The sequence below is a fragment of the Crinia signifera genome, chromosome 12 (genome assembly GCF_055691185.1).
Source record: "Crinia signifera chromosome 12, ASM5569118v1, whole genome shotgun sequence".
Taxonomy (NCBI): Eukaryota; Metazoa; Chordata; class Amphibia; order Anura; family Myobatrachidae; genus Crinia; species Crinia signifera.
The window spans coordinates 66,910,546-66,927,219 of NC_139228.1; the positions used below are offsets into that span (position 1 = coordinate 66,910,546).

Below are 16,674 nucleotides of genomic sequence, written 5' to 3' on the forward strand. Positions count from 1 at the left end.
ACATTTATGCCATGTGTCGGGAAGTACATCCCGGCCATGACGTAAATGTACGTCAAATGTCGGGAAGGGGTTAAAATAAAAATGTTTGAATTTTATTGAAAACTCGGTACTTGTGTAGTTTCACGGCGCCACAAACTTTCTAAAATAAACTAACTTAACTCCATGCCAACATGGATAGTTCATACCCCCACTATCCATGTTGGCATGGAGTTGATTTTAGATAGCGTGGTGAGCGTAGCGAGCCACCGAGCCCGCAGCATGGGCGAGCGAAGCGAGTCCCGCAAGGGGACTCAGACGCACGGCGCCATGATGGCGCCGTGAAACTACACAAGTACTGAAAAAATCATTGTGATATTGTCAAGAGACTAAAGATTGGGCAAAAGGCAACAAAGAGCATTAGAAATAACAGCTACTTAATAAACTAATGATTATTGTGAAATAGGGACAATCTAGAGCAAGGAGCTGGCTAATGGTGACGTCAGAGTTATGCCTTACAGTATGTGATATCCGCCAGCAAGTGTAGCGGGAATGTCCCCAACTACAGCCGGGCAGCCCAAAGGAGAGGGAGCAGGCGGGGCAGCGTTTACCCGAAAGAATACTGCTCAGTGAGCTAGTCTGAATCAGGCCCTATGTGACTTCCCACTGGAGGCACTGGGGTCCATGTACTAAGCCTCGGAGAGAAATAAAGCAGACAGAGATAAAGTAGCAGCCGATCAGCTCCTCACTGCCATGTTACAGGTGGTTTTTGAAACCACTTTATCTCTCTCTAGGGGCGGGATGTACTAAAGAGAAAATGCGGTAAAACCCACGTTTTACCGCATTTTCCTATGTACTATTACCCGGCCACACCGTTATCGCAGGGCAGAGTATCACCACCTTTGGGTGGCGATACCCTATAGAAGCCTATGGGCCGCCGCCTCGCCGACCCCCCCTCTCCCCCTCCCTTGGGCTTACCTTCTTGCAGATCCTCCTGGACCCCGGAAGGCAAGCCCTTCCTCCCCCTATCAACGCAGCCGGACGTCCTTCCGGCTGCAGGGGGGAGGAGGAGGCGCCGGGGACAGCCTGCTTAGCTGTCCCCGGCATGTAGGCATCAGGAGCCGGCTGGGAGGTGACGGAGACCCCCCGCAGACCACAGTACAGGTATCGCGGGGGGGCTCCGTTACTGCATCGCGATGCCAGCCGCATATGTTAGTACATATGCGGCGGCATCGCGGCGGGGGGGCCGCGAAGGGCGGCGATGTATTTTAATACATCCCGCCCTAAAGGTCCATATACACTGGGCGACTATGCCCAGCGTGTATGGACAGTGATGATCGCGTTCACCGCTGGGGGAAAGCCGTTCAGTGCGTACACACTGGGCGGCTTTCCCCCTGCCTAGTGCCGACGGAGGGGAGAGGACGTAGCACAGAGCTATGCAAAGCTGTCCTCAAAGCCGCTCGTATGCTGGTATTACGCACATGGCCGGGGCATACTCACTGGGCGGCTTTGAGCTGAAAGTCACCCAGTGTGTAAGGGCTATTAGGCTAAGGGTGGGTACACACTTAAAATATATTGGCACTATTTGTCGTTTCTGGGCAGATCATGCATGTCATTAAGTGTGTATGCCCGATTGCGTGCCCTGTGGGTCACACGCCTTATCTTATCTTCTGGTCAGAAGTAGATAATGGGGGTTATTCTGGTTTAGTTGACTCGCAAGGCTGCAAGCCCCCCCCCCTCCCCCGCCCCGAACCTCCGCAGGCATGTGAATGGATGATTTGCATAATCATCCATTCGCAGCCCTGGGTGTGGGAGCGAAATAGTTCGATGGTCGGCAACCATTAAATGATTTCTTTAGCGCTCGCAGATCTGAGACACCTCTATGGTGATCTGTGGGCACCCTGTGCAAGGACAGGGCACTGATGTCAACTGCCTGCCCCCCGCCCCCTCGTCCCAGCGTTCTCATGGGTACGCCCATAAAATGCTGGCCAATCCCATAGGCAAATTCCCTGGCCCACCTCCCCACACACACACACACACACATACACACCCATCTGCACCCCCCTCCCGGACTTCTGTGTGCGAGCACTCACACACAGCTGCTGCACATGCGTAGTCACAATCAGTCCCCCGTGCGAATGGAATAACCCCCAATGTGTATGGTGCTCTATGCCACCAGATTCATTGGGCAAGCCCCAGGACTGTGAACTGTAGCCCAGGCCGTCTCCCCCCACCCTAGGAACCACGGCTGGTTACCATTAAGCTAATTACATCAGGTCCTAGAGGACCATTGTGTATTGTCAGTCATGTGCCAGTTAATTCCTCTGAGGCCCACATTACTTTCTCATATAATTGAATTCAATCAGAATCAGACCAGTTCCGCCCGATTAGTCGCCGACCATATCTTACACATTCCAGTTTGAGTGTAATTTGATCATTTAGAGTCTGATTCAGACCAGCTCGCTAGTCTGCGTATATTTCCTGCCAGGCGGTCAGGTAAACTCCGCCCCGGCGAATGCACGCCCGTCCCACCGCCCGAATCCCTGCATTTTGATGCAACGGATGTGTACGCTTACACATCGCGCACATGCGACTGCACAGAGGAGAAATAATTTGATTGTTGCCCACCATCGAATGACTTCTCCTCTTCATTTTTTTCCGATGGCGTTTTTTTGCTGCGGGGAATTACACATATATTGTGAATATACTAAATGTGAATAAGTTATTAGTGAATTATCGCCCATGTTCTGCTTCAGCTATTGTAGAAACTACACATCCCAGCATGCCTTGCCATAGTTTTAGTATTCTCTAACAGCAAAACTGTGGCAAGGCATGATGGGACTTGTAGTTTCACAACAGCTGGAGGGCCATAGTTTGGACATGCCTGGCTTAGTACATAAGAGAGGACTAATCGTAGTCACATATAAGGGGTGTAACATCCATATTTATCCACGGAGCAGACCGGTTGCTAGTGGGCTCATTGATAACGATGGGGCTGTGCTGAGTAATATCTGTGCTATAGAAATAAATATTACATTAATATAGACATATATTATTTTCCAGACCGTTGCCAAGTTGGGTCCTGTACATGAAAGTGTTTGCGCTGATCTTTGCCGCCACTTACATCAGCGTTCCGTTCATTATCAGGACTTTCCCTGCCCTGCTCGGCAAAGTCGTATATTTAAATATGGGTGAGTACCACATGGTAATGTACAACGTAGGCAGCCTCCTGTGATGTAAGTCTATGGGGGGATGTTGCTGCGGGCAACCAATCAGAAGCTACTTCTTATTTATTTAGCAACTTCTAGAAGATAATAGATAGTATCTGATTGGTTGCCCATAGCAACATCCCATGTGAAATAGAACTAACATCTTAGTAAATTTCTCCCTATGTATTGTATGTGCTCCGACTCATGGCCAGATTTAGGGCTTTATTCAGACTTACACTCTGGACATGGGACAGTTCCAAAAAAAACACGACTGGAAACTATGGTTTTTGGAAAATAGCCGCAACTATGTTTTCATAAGATCACTGTGCGTTCCCTGCACCCCTGGGGAACCGATAATCAGTGATCCGGTGACGGCAGCTAGTCACTGAATTGATATGCTCCAGCTGTCAAAAGTGATGCTGCGAAGTGGCATCTCACTTTACAGCAGTGGTAGGGATGGCCAGTGCGGATCCAGGATAAAATGAGAGGGGGGGCACCATGATAAAAGAGGGTTTAGGTGGGGGAGGGGCGGTGTTAGTGGGGCCAGTGTACATGCTAAGAGAGCGGCAGAGAGAGGGGTGGGAATGGGATTAAAAATAGGCCCTGGCATTTAAAGTACGCAGGCCCACCATGGTGACAAAAGTGAAAGATGTAGTTGTGCGCGCGCCGAAGGCGCGCTCCAGAAAATGGGGTGTGGCCACTCAACAGGGGGCATGTCCTTGAGTGTAGTGTACAACACCATATACAACTTCTACACATTATGCAACAAAATACTAGACCCCATTATACTTGCCCCTTACACATGATGCCAAATGGAATGAGCCAAAATTCACATAATGCCACACGGATTGAGCCAAAATTCAAATAATGCCACATGGATTGTGTCAAAATTCACATCAAGCCACACGGATTGAGCCAAAATTCACATAATGCCACATGGATTGAGCCAAAATTCACATAGTGCCACATGGATTGTGTCAAAATTCACATAATGCCACACGGATTGAGCCAAAATTTACATAATAACACACGGATTGAGCCAAAATTCACATAATGCCAAATGGATTGAGCCAAAATAAACATAATGCCACATGGATTGAGCCAAAATTCACATAATGCCACACGGATTGAGCCAAAATTCACATAATGCCACACGGATTGAGACAAAATTCACATAATGCCACACGGATTGTGACAAAATTCACATAATGCCACACGGATTGAGACAAAATTCACATAGTGCCACATGGATTGTGTCAAAATTCACATAATGCCACACGGATTGAGACAAAATTTACATAATAACACACGGATTGAGCCAAAATTCACATAATGCCAAATGGATTGAGCCAAAATAAACATAATGCCATATGGATTGTGTCAAAATTCACATAATGCCACACGGATTGAGCCAAATTGCACATAATGCCACACGGATTGAGCCAAAATTCACATAATGCCACACGGATTGTGACAAAATTCACATAATGCCACACGGATTGAGCCAAAATTCACATAATGCCACACGATTGATTGAGCCAGAATTCACAATACGTTTCATAAACAGGAACATTGTCCACCAAAGGCGCACATTAAACATTTACACTCATTGTCCATTACACGTTAAGTTACACGCCATTATGTCCATTATGTATTGTGTCAAACACCATAATGCCTATTAAAAATTATGCTACATAAGTGCTGCTTATCTACATGCTCATTGCCAAGGGTTCCATGCTCATTGCCAGAAGTTCCATGCTCATTGCCATGTGGGATTACATGCTCATTGCCAAGGGGAATACATGCTCGCGGTAAATGGGGGACAGCCGCCAGGCAGAAGTGATAGCCACTGACAGTGGCAGAGCCTGGCTGTATTCAGAGCACTGCAGGTCCCGGCTATTTGAAATAATACCCCTTTCAAACCAAAAAATGCATTCCCAGGTTGGCCCCTTTTACACCAGCCTAGTCCCAGCATTTTCTGGTGTGAGGGGGAGAGAAAACCACTCCTCCCGCTCTTTAACCAGATAGCTTATTTAACCGGCTATATCTTCGGAACCAACTGATCCATTTACATGAGACAAGTATCATATTGAGAACTTTTGAGTGGGCTTTGAATGATTTTGGTCCAGTGAAACTGGAACGTTTGGTTCCAGAGTAATCTGCCCTCAAAGAACATCAACAGCCATGAAATTACATTTCAAAAATAAAAAAAATAGTTTACACGTAATATCTCTGGAACCGATTGACCGATATGGACCAGCCTGGTATCATATTAAAGGACCAGTGATTTGGAATTGAATGAGATCAACCACTAGCTTCTGTGATGCCAGGGGGGGAACTGGCAGCCGTCGGAACTGGGTGGGGGTCGGAATTGACGGGTCCCATATTATCCTATGGGGAAAAAATGTTACAGCTTTGCCAGGCGATATCTCTGGTTCCAGGGGGCTAGAGACACGGGGCTGGGCTCGTTGGAAAGCCCTGGTCCTCAGCACGTGCCCGGGTGCCCCCCCCCTGAATCCGCCACTGGGGATGGCCATCGACCATCGATGATAAGAAATCATTGATTATGCCCGATGTCGAATAATTTTGCCAACGATGAGGGAGAACCAGATGGTTTCCTACCATCGATGTCAAGCTTAAACAAATAGTTAGTTTTTTTGCTTTTCCCCAATCTGTTTTTCACAAAAATTAAATGCCGGAGGAATAGAAGGCCATATCTGTCTGCCTGTTGGCAGGATCTTTATGCAGTGGTATAAATGCTGCCCGCTGTTTCCATGGCACACCCTCCGTTAGACCTATGTGTGTAATTATTGGTTACCTCACAATAACGTCTCAGTTTTTCGATCTTCATTTTTTTTCTAGTAAAAATTCCTTTTTTCACGGACTTCAAAAACCCTGGGGAGCTTCTGAATCACACCACAAACTTCTACCTCACACCTGAAGAAGGAATACACATTGGAGTCTGGTGAGGGGTTCTGTCTGCAATAGTGATAATATTATTATTCCACCATGTGCTCAAGTTACCTTAGGGGCTAACGGGCACATCTTGTTACTAGTAGCAACAGAACAATTCGGTATTCCTCTGAAAAGCAGCAGTCCATGTTCCCTACTGTTGCCCATTCCCTACTGTTGCCCATTCATTACCGCTCCCCATTCCCTACCGCATAACCACCCACTTGGGGTGGAGTTTTACTGCCAAGTCTCACCCAGCTGTATTAGTATATATCAGGCATGGTCAAACTGTGGTCCTCCAGGTTTTGTGAAACTACACATCCCAGCATGCCTTGCCATAGTTTTAGCATTCCCTAATAGCAAAACTGTGGCAAGGCATGATGGGACTTGTAGTTTTACAACAGCTGGAGGGCCATAGTTTCATTGTCAGACTGGGAGGGTAAGAATCCACCAGGGGGGGTGGGCGGTGTGTGATGTAATGATACATGGCAGGTCTGGTGTGTGATGTCACAAAGCGGGTATGTGGCCTCATGACGTCAGCCTGCCCGCGCGGCTCCTCTTCTCCCTTCCAACCTACAACCATCACTGGGTCAGTCAATAGCTAATGACTGCCTGGCGGCAATAACAAAAGCATATTGCAGCTCCCGGGTCAGTCATCCGCTACTGATTGTCCAGCGTCATAATGGTTTGTTTCAGGACCGGTCCACTTTAAAAAGTAGACGAGATAAGAAATCATTGGGCCTTCCGGTAAATCCCTCGGTTCCCCACCGGGCCAGTCTGAGCCTAAACCTAATGACTGTGATGATAAAATACAGCATAAATAGGGGTATAGCTGGTAGAACTAAAATCAGCATAATTTCTGAAGTAGGTGTCGAAATTGTTGAGGAGACTGAAGATGAAGTAGAGGAAGGGAAGAACAGGACAGGAGCACAGGTGAGGTAAAGAGGTAGGGTGAGTACGTGAGGAAGGAGGGCCCTGCTCATAAGAGTTAACAGACTAAAAGGAGGTGGGTGGACGAACGAAAAACAATAGGATAAGTAGGAACGGATGGAGGGGTAGGGTAGGCAGGATAGGAGGAGCGAAAGAGGTTAGGAGGAGGAGGGATAGGCTAGTCGGAAGAAGTGGATTTTGAGGGAGCTCTTGAAGGAGGTAAGGGAATCAGAAAGCCTGAGGAACAGCACGGAGGATGGGGAGGGGGTGCGGACGCCTTGCACTGGGTGGCGGTAGAAGCCCATAGGCTTCTATAGGGTATCGCCGAAGACGGTGTGGACGGGCTTTGGTAAATTTGAAAATGCGGTAAAACGGGTTTTACTGCATTTTCGGCTCAGTACATCCCTCCCCTTCTCAAATAGAAAAAACCATGTGCACATAGCAGAGTTGTTTTTTGCTTGGACATATTTTAAGTTTATTTTGGAAACCAATATCTGTATTATAATTATGACATATTCCGTCAGCTGATTGTGCAGCCGATACACTTGTGCTTGTGTTATAGGGTGGCGCCTGGCATGATGAACCAGCAGCGGTGCCTGTTCGCTACCTACATAGCTGCTTATTAATCATACAGTCTTGTTTCCCTTAGGCATACTGTACCTGCCAGCAGGGGGGAAGAGGGGAAAGGGAAGGACGAGAGATGGTTTGAGAAGACCCTATCAGACGACAACCCGATAATCATTTATCTCCATGGTAATGGAGGAACCAGGTGATTACAGAACCCTCCGCTAGAACTGGAAACTGGTACCATTCTATTTCAAATGAAGATCCAAAGTCTGTGCAAGTGACCTACAATGTGTGTGCTGTACTCATTGCTTTGGGAAGACCATCAGCCAATAACACTGTGAATTCAGTAGGAGCTACTCCTTGCTGTTTCCAGTGTTAGTCCTTGCACCCTGCAACTTTCAATACCCATGCAGTACATCCTCCCTGTCTGGGGTGTCGCTGTCTGCTGTCAGAGCAATCAGAGATCACCAGTAGAGTAGCAGGATTTTGGAACCTTTGTGTCTTCTAGGCATATACTGCAGTAGGCCAAGTTTATTTGTGAAACCTCTTTAAAATACCAAGGGGAAAATAAACAATAGATTCTGACTGATGTATAACGAGATGAAATGTGTTCTTTGTATCGGACTGCAAAACTAGGTTCTCTGATTCACCGATTGCCTTACTCTGTAGATGAATGCCTCTCTTTCACCAAATGTACATCTTCAAAATGTACCTAGAAAAATGTCCGCCACCTCCTCTAGCATCCTTAATAACGGTCTCCTCTGAGGTGGCGGCCATTTTGGGAGGAACATCTTTCCCATGGTGCTGCTCCCCAGGCCGGCAGCTTCTCTTTGCTGCACTACCAGCAGCATGGCACCTTGAAATGGTTGTCACCATAGTAACCCCAGCGCCCACAAGCCACCAAATGCCACCAAGCCACCTTGCAGTCTGCGTGGACTGTCTCTACGCCGCTGCTTACACATAAAATGCACTTGTGTTATAGGATTCTGAGTCAGATCAAATCATGAAGATAAACTTCCAACCAATCAGGTTCTCTCATTTTTCAAACACAACCTGAACATGGCAGTTAGGAGCTGATTGGTTCATACTTTATTGCTTTCCGTTATCTAATACATCTCGCCTCTGTCTTACAGTAAATGTTCATTTTCATTGCTCTGAAGATCTCACGTTATTTTCACACTCCTTTTTCCAGGGCTGTTGATCACAGGGTGCAACTAACCAAGGTGACTACCAACTGTTGTGTTTGCTCTTTGGAATAATGATGTCAATGAAATGCAAAACAAGATGGCCGCCATGATGTTTGCTATAACCCAGATTCTTAATCTGATAAACCTGTCCACCTCTGTTCTCTCTTTGGCCCTTATTCTGGTTGGTGCGGTAATGGCCGCGTGCGTTCGTGCCGCCGATGTTTTGTGTCTGCGCATGTGCAGAGGCATATCTGCGCATGTGCGAACGGAACGCACGTCCAAATTCCGCATGAAATGTGTACACTACGAACAGGGGGTGGAGAGGGGCGTAAAGGGCTGTTGCGACCATCGAATGATGGGGGAGGTTCCCTGAGATGGAGGAGGTGTATTCTTGAGAAATACATGTGCGGTCCGTTCGGACAGCTTCTTACCGCGTACAGACGGAGTTGGCGATCCGTATGGAAGGCGGGGGTTTAGGACGCACGGTGCTGGCCGCATATTCGGATTCGGCCGCACTGATCAGAATAAGGGCCTTTGTTTGGATATTTTATGAGGTATATTTGTTATACTCTCTGATTTTCTTACGCTGTTATTTTCTACAGGTGCTAAGCAGAGCTGGCTTCCATGTATTGTCGCTGGATTATAGAGGTTCGTGCCCTAAAACCCAGCCGTGTGTCTCTGTGGTGCTGTCTTCATGTGTTTAACGTTCTGTCAATTTTACATTTTTAAGGTTTTGCTGACTCCACTGGAGAACCAAGCGAGGAGGGGGTGACCCAAGATTCTGTCTACTTGTACGAATGGGTGAAGGCGCGTAGTCATGGAAACCCTGTTTGTCTGTGGGGGCATTCCCTGGGTACCGGGTAAGTACTCTCTATAGCAGGGGTTCTCAAACTCGGTCCTCGGGACCCCACAGTTCACGTTTTCCAGGTCACCTGACAATTATTTCACTTGATTCTGTGAGGAGACCTGCAAAACATGCACTGTGTGGGGTCCTGAGGACAGAGTTTGAGAACCCGTGCTCTATAAACATACCTCTCAGAATGCAGGATCAGACAAAATCAGAGGTTCTCCAACGCAGTCATTGGTCCTCAACAGTCCAAGTTATAAGGCTATCCATATTTCATCACAGGTGACCTAATTAGTACCTTAGCCAAATTTGACTTAACCATCTGTATTGAGCCATGGTTATGATACTTAAAACCTGGAGTGTTAGGGTGCCTTGAAGACTGCGTTTGAGAACCTCTGCACTAAACAGCTCCGCCCCTGATCTGCCAAAACTCTGTCATGTTTTCAACCTCTTTTTGGTATACAGCATCCGCACCCTTTCATTTGAGCCCAGTTCTGCAATACTGGGTGCACCTGGTCATATGGACGCAAGTTGCAGATTTATAACCAGTTTACATTGATAAATAACTGTTTTGGAAAATTAATTATGTAATCGGTCCCAAGACTACAGAACAGATGTGAATTCTTTAAATTTGTAGTTAAATTTAAAGTGGCAATCAGTTATAAGTCTGGTGTTGCCTTGAAACTGGTTGGCGCTTTAAACGTACTGGTCGACGCAATCACATCCGATCCTGTAATCTTGGAACCTGTTACATAATCCTCAAAGTGTTTTTTTTTTTTTTCAAAGTTCTTTGACACAATTCTGTCCCCTTTTATATAATGTCAGCTGATGTCCTCACTTTGGTTGTGGAGGATAATGATCAATTTATACACGTTATGTTCCATGTACTTACAGCATAGCCACCAATGCAGCCAGGAAGCTACAAGAAAAAGGTGAGAACCAATATTCTATTTATATACCGACCAAATAGGAATTGTGCCCTTGGAGGCCTGATTTGGACCTGTTGAGCGAGGCTGCAATTTTTTTGCAGATGGACAAAATTATGCTGCACTGCAGGTGGGGCAGATGTAACATGTGCAGAGAGAGTTACATTTGGGGGGGAGTTATTTTGTTTCTGTGCAGGGTAAATACTGACTGCTTTATTTTTACACTGTGATTTAGATTTCAGTTCAACAGACCCAGGGCCGGCGCCACCACTAGGCATCTGCCTAGGGCGCTGGCCACTGGAGGACGGCACTTTAACAGGGCTTGCACCGGCCCTGAACACACCCCACCCAAATGTACCTCTCTCTGCACATGTTACATCTGCCCCAACGGCAGCAACAGGTGTGAATAAGGCCCTATGTGTGCAGTGTAATTACCATATAGAATCATGCATATTTGGCTGTATGAGCAGGGCCATTGGCTCATCAATGAGGCCAGGGTAATGGGAAGTGGGCTGTCCAAATTGGGGAGACGAGGCCAATCCCTAGCCGCAGGGGGGTTTTACTTCAACGTGAGATCTATATTGCAGTGTAAAAATAAAAAGGACAAGACTCTTATAGACATGGGAATTACTCTACCTATAGCATTCTGATCTATAAACAGGGCTGTATGATGTTCCCACATACAGGGACAGCGGCTGACGCGGTTATACTAGAGGCCCCTTATACCAATATCAGAGATGCTGGCGCATTTCACCCATTTGGAAAGGTCAGTGGAGACTTCGTAACCTATGTTCAGTTCATCATGTGCGTGCACAATATTGATTTTATAGATTTGTGATGGGTATGGGTCCTAGTGTTGACTGTATGAGGGTGGACACATGAAATAGGTCGACATGGTCAGAAGATCGACACAAGCATTAGTTCGAAAATGGGAAGGTCGACAGTCATAGACGCTTCCCTTTGCCTGTCTCTCTGCGCTCGGCACACTATTATATTCTTCCTCCATGCTGTTGCGGATGGTAAAAAAAAACGTGAAAAACTCACGTCAACCTTCAACGTCCCACAGTAGACCTAATGCTTGTGTTGACCTTCCAACCCTGCCGACCTATTTCATGTGTCAACCTTCATAGTGTTCGATCTAGCAACCGTATTCCTTTTTGATCAGGTTTAACCCCTTCAGTGGCAATCCCGAGAATTTTCCGGGCTGTGCCTCAGTGCCCAGTCTGGCAAGCCCGGAAAATTCTCGGGATTGCTACTGTTTAGAGCCGGGCTCCCTCCCCTCCGCCGCGCCTCCCCCTCCTCCCCTCTGGGTTTTCTATTGAAGTCCCCGGCTCCGGCTTATGACAAGCCGGCTGCCAGGGACAGGGACGGGGTGCGGGTGCGCAGGTCCGGGAAAACACTGATTGCCCGTTCAGCTGCGCTGCCCGGACCCAGGGAGGCAGTGGTGTTTTTTTTTTTAAGGGAGCGCTCCACATAAAAAAACTCACCCAGTGGGGAGCGCTCCCCCCAAAATAAACCTACCACTGAAGGGGTTAATCACTGGCAAGACCTACTCATGGACAGTAAAAGGGGGATCTGGATTAATAAGTCAACCGTGTCTAGGTCAGTGGGGTGGACACCACATAGTGGAAGTGGCTATGGTTGACACCTAAAAAAAGGTCAACATAAGTTTTTTTACCATTTTTCGGACTCTTTCATACTGTACCAGGCCAATAGACTCAGATTTTGAATGGTAAAGTGGCCCTAACTTGGCGAGCAAAGTGCTACACTAATTGGGAGTCCCCGTGCTCCGGTGTCATCATTGACAGTCCAAGTGACAACCTCCTGTTGACCTTTTCTTGTGTCGACCCTTTTCCAGCATCAACCTTTTGCCTGTTGACCTTTTGAGGTCAACTTAGACAATGTCAACCTAATTATCTTTAACCCCTTGATCAATACCCACCACAGTGATCACTGAAGGCTGTATATACAGCCAAAGTATTAAAGAGGCAGCGCCCATCACTAAATGTAACCCACCTGGGTTTTTGGTAACTTAGGGGCAGATGTAGTAACCCTGGAGAAGAGAGAGATTCGAAGCAGCCAATCAGCTCATAATTGTCAAGGTTTGAAAAAGAAGTTAAAAGCTGATTGGCTTATCACTTTTGATTTTTTTTCTTCTCAAGGCTTAATACATCGGCCCCATTATATCAGACTGTAATACATCATACATACAGCATATTAAATATATAGCAAGTTTTCAGGATATTTTGGAAATACGATTCACTTATCTGACATTGATGCTCTTTTCTACGCCCTTTAGATATATCACATGTTCCCGGGGTTTGAGTACTTTTTCCTGGACACAATGGCGCTGGCCAACTGCGTGTTTCCGAATGATGAAAAGTGCGTATTTCTAAACGACCAGCCAGAATGGGAGCGGACACCTAAGTATCACAAGAACAGTAGCCAGAAAGCCGACGATATGTCGTAGGGGACAGATTATTTCTGAAAAGCCATATTTATAATGGCATATTTCAGCATAGCTTCAAAATATTTGGGGAGAAGGGCGAGGGGGAGGTTAGTACTGCAAAAATAATATGTTGTAATATGGTGAGGGCACAGTTAGGTTCCATCTGTCTTTTCCACCTCCAGCATTAAAGTCCTAACCAGTCCCCTGATGATCCTGCATGCAGAGGATGACCATGTTGTGCCCGTGACAATGGCCAAAGAGGTAACCTACATATCTGGGGGGCTGCCTTGGCAGCAGAGCTGGCACTCTAAGTCACACGGCAGCTGTAGAATTTTGCGATTGAACTGCTTACATTTTATACAGACATAAACCACACAAAACGTCGCCGTCATATAACACACTAGACGTAAACACAAGCGGTGTCCGGACTCATGATAGATTGACCCAAGGTCGACAGTCATAAGATCGAGCACTATTGGTCAAGTCAAAAGGTCGACACAAGTTTTTTTTTATTTTTATTAAGCCGACATGCGGAATTTCATGCCCTACCATCCACTACAGCGTGGCGAGCGCAGCAAGGGAATGCAGTACTTAGACAGTGTCCGTACCGACCTATGTCGACATAGACACACAAAAACCCATGTCGGCTTTTTGACCCACTCAACCTTATGACTGTAGACCTACACCAGTGATGGGTAACCTTGACACTCCAGCTGTTGTTGAACTACACATCGCAGCAGTGGCGACTCCTGCTTTTAGGCTTAAGGGGGGGCTGCAATTTCCTGGGTGCTGCTCGTTCCAAACGGTCATTAATTATTTGCAGGTTATTAGTTTGATTTGCGCTGTACTAGTGTTTGTATGCAATTACTGTAAATAAATTATGTACTCATATGCACACAAACACAGGTAAAGAGCAAAATACACACTTTTAATAACGTTATAATTTTGTGTACTTTAATATTACTCTTAAGATCTACACACAAATATGATTTAAATAAAAAAACACTTCCATGCACCTCTCTGGTGCAATGCATGCCTTCCTTCAGCAGCATCACTGAATGACTCACTGAAGTCTGGGCATGCTCACTGCAGAGGAACTGCTTCTGGGCTGCACAGATAGCAGCCCATAGAAACACTCTAGCTCTGGCGAATTGCAAAGAATGGCCACAAGGGGAAGCACCAGAGCTCTGGTGATGTCTGTCTGTCTCTGGTGTTGTGATTTTAACTGGAGGGGCTGCAGTCCAATAGCAGGAGCCGCCACTGCATCCCAGCATGCACTACATCATTTTTAGCATGGCCAAATAGTAAAACTGTAGCAGAGCATGCCGGGATGTGTAGTTCAACAGCTGGAGTGTCAAGGTTAGCCATCACTGACACTGTAGACCTAAATGACCATAACCACAAGCAACACCAGCATTGTGTCGTACACAAGGGGCTAATAATGAATTTAAGGCATACACAAGACAATATCAACGGCTTCTGAACAGCCATAGTAGTACTTGCCGCCATGTCTGAAAGCTTTTTACTGGGGACCAAGTGAAGCAAATGACCAGTTATGGACGAATTGGAAGATCCTGTGTCCTCACCCGCCACCCCCACCCAAAAAAAAAAAAAAAATCCCTTCAGTTCACTTTTTCTCTTTTCGCAGCTCCATGAAATTTCCATAAACGCTCGTCATCCCCAAGCGGTGAAGCTGGTGGTATACCCCGCAGAGCTGGGCTACAAACACAAGTTTATCTACAAAGATCCCACGCTGACTGAGAAGCTGTGGTACGTAACCTCTCCATAGACCCATGTACCCAGCACTGAACATAATAGAAGTATCAAGCCTCGGAGAGCGATAGAGGAAGTTGCCCAAAAGCATTCAAACCGTCTTTGAAATGACAGCTTCTGATTGGTTACTTTGGGTGACTGCTCTTCAAGTCTTGACACATCTCACTTACTGTGCGGATCGCAACACATTCCTCTAATCAGCCTCCCGCTTGTCAGAGATCCTCAGTATTTAATTGGGGCGAGAGCATGTAGGAGAGTCACATGTCCACTGGCTAAGTGGTATGGAACGGATGAATGGTTAGGTTCAGAGTCTGAGTTCACAGCAGTGCAGATGGTTTCAGTAACCATGCCAGTATCCCAAAAAGGCCTGTGTTACAGAGAGCAGGCACGCTTGTGTCAGTGCAGGATTAGTGAGATGTCGCCCCAGTCTACATCTATACGCACTTATAGCAGGAAAAGGGGATAATGAGGTCTTGTGTATCTAGGCTGCGTGGGCTCTAGTCCTGGGTGAGGTGTGTGGATTGTACGTGCACAGTGTATAGCAATAATCCTTTATTTTCCAGGGATTTCCTGAATGAAATTTAGGATCTCCTGTTCTGACGCTGCTTAGGACTATATAACATGACTGGTACCACTATCTATAGCAGCTACATGGGACAGACGGAGGTCTCTCTCCCCCTACCATACCGAGCACACATCTGGACACACTGACAAGAGAAAAGTATTCTGCCTGGATTACTACTATCTGGTATAAGGACTGTACTGTGCGCCGGGCCAGATTTATATGCCCAATCTGGTAATCCTCCTACCGGCACAGACTAACCATCACACTGGTGTAGATCATCAGGTACAAATGTGACAAGGTCGACATGGAAAAAAGGTGGACATGATATTTTTACTTTTGTGTCAATTTGCACCAATGAAGCATGTGGACCCGCAGTTAATGTACTGCGCACCCTGGCATTACTTACTTTGGGGGAGGTTTACTGTGCTCAATCCTAGGCCCCGTGGATGGTAATGTATGAAAAGGTTCAGAGTAAAGAAAAAAAAAAATGTTATGTTAACCCTTATGTGAGGACCTTTACCATGTGACTTTTTTTCAATGTGTGGACCATTACCATGTGACTTTTTTTCAATGTGTGGACCATTACCATGTGACTTTTTTCATGCGTTAACCCACTGTCCATGTTGACCTAATAGAATATCAACTTTAAGTATGGATCTCCGGCTCACACACCAGACCGGAACGAATTGCATTGTATCAGCTCCCCTCCCCCGCCTAGCGGCAGACCTGCTATCACTCTCACGTCCCAAGTCTGCAGCATCACTCCCATTAAAGGAAGATAATGACCGTAGGATTGAATTATTGCTACCATACATCTGAAAGATTTATCCTTCCTGTAAGAAATACAATTTTTTTTATCAGTGTATGAAATGGTTCGTTAGAATACAAGTCTGCCCCCACGCCACTTCCCAGCAGCGATAACCTCGACTGTATCCAGTGCTGAATGCCATTGTGAATGGCAGGATGTCTCTGCTATGTGGTGGGAGGGAAGTACAAATGAACGCTTTGGTTCTAAGATTTGGTCAGGGATTCCTAAACTTGGTGTTTAAAATTAAAGGCACCTTCACAGTCCAGATGCCAATATCCATGCTGGACTACCTAAAACTTGTATTCCCCCTCACTGGAATGGATGTAATGATGCCAGAGTTCAGTGGCTGTTTTATATCAGGACAAAAGTTTTTATTTATTTTTATTAGGGATAGTGAAATTATAAGAATGGAGGTCCCTACTATATGTTTGAAGGTAGAGAGTATGTGAAATAAAGAGTGCATACATAAATAATAGACATACAGG

General features: G+C 46.3%; 1 protein-coding gene across 1 annotated transcript in view; it reads left to right on the forward strand.

The window, feature by feature from the left end:
* ABHD12B (abhydrolase domain containing 12B) overlaps positions 1–16,171 on the forward strand; it is a 29,937-nt gene extending 13,766 nt beyond the window's left edge. The window contains exons 2-13 of the mRNA XM_083167794.1: positions 3,040–3,167; positions 6,048–6,150; positions 7,717–7,836; positions 8,827–8,857; positions 9,424–9,469; positions 9,552–9,681; positions 10,563–10,600; positions 11,281–11,360; positions 12,894–12,976; positions 13,226–13,304; positions 14,692–14,813; positions 15,380–16,171. Coding sequence (XP_083023920.1) covers positions 3,040–3,167; positions 6,048–6,150; positions 7,717–7,836; positions 8,827–8,857; positions 9,424–9,469; positions 9,552–9,681; positions 10,563–10,600; positions 11,281–11,360; positions 12,894–12,976; positions 13,226–13,304; positions 14,692–14,813; positions 15,380–15,401 — 982 coding nt within the window. The 3' untranslated portion in view covers positions 15,402–16,171. The remainder of the gene's footprint in view (positions 1–3,039; positions 3,168–6,047; positions 6,151–7,716; positions 7,837–8,826; positions 8,858–9,423; positions 9,470–9,551; positions 9,682–10,562; positions 10,601–11,280; positions 11,361–12,893; positions 12,977–13,225; positions 13,305–14,691; positions 14,814–15,379) is intronic.
* The last annotated feature ends 503 nt before the right edge of the window (positions 16,172–16,674 follow it).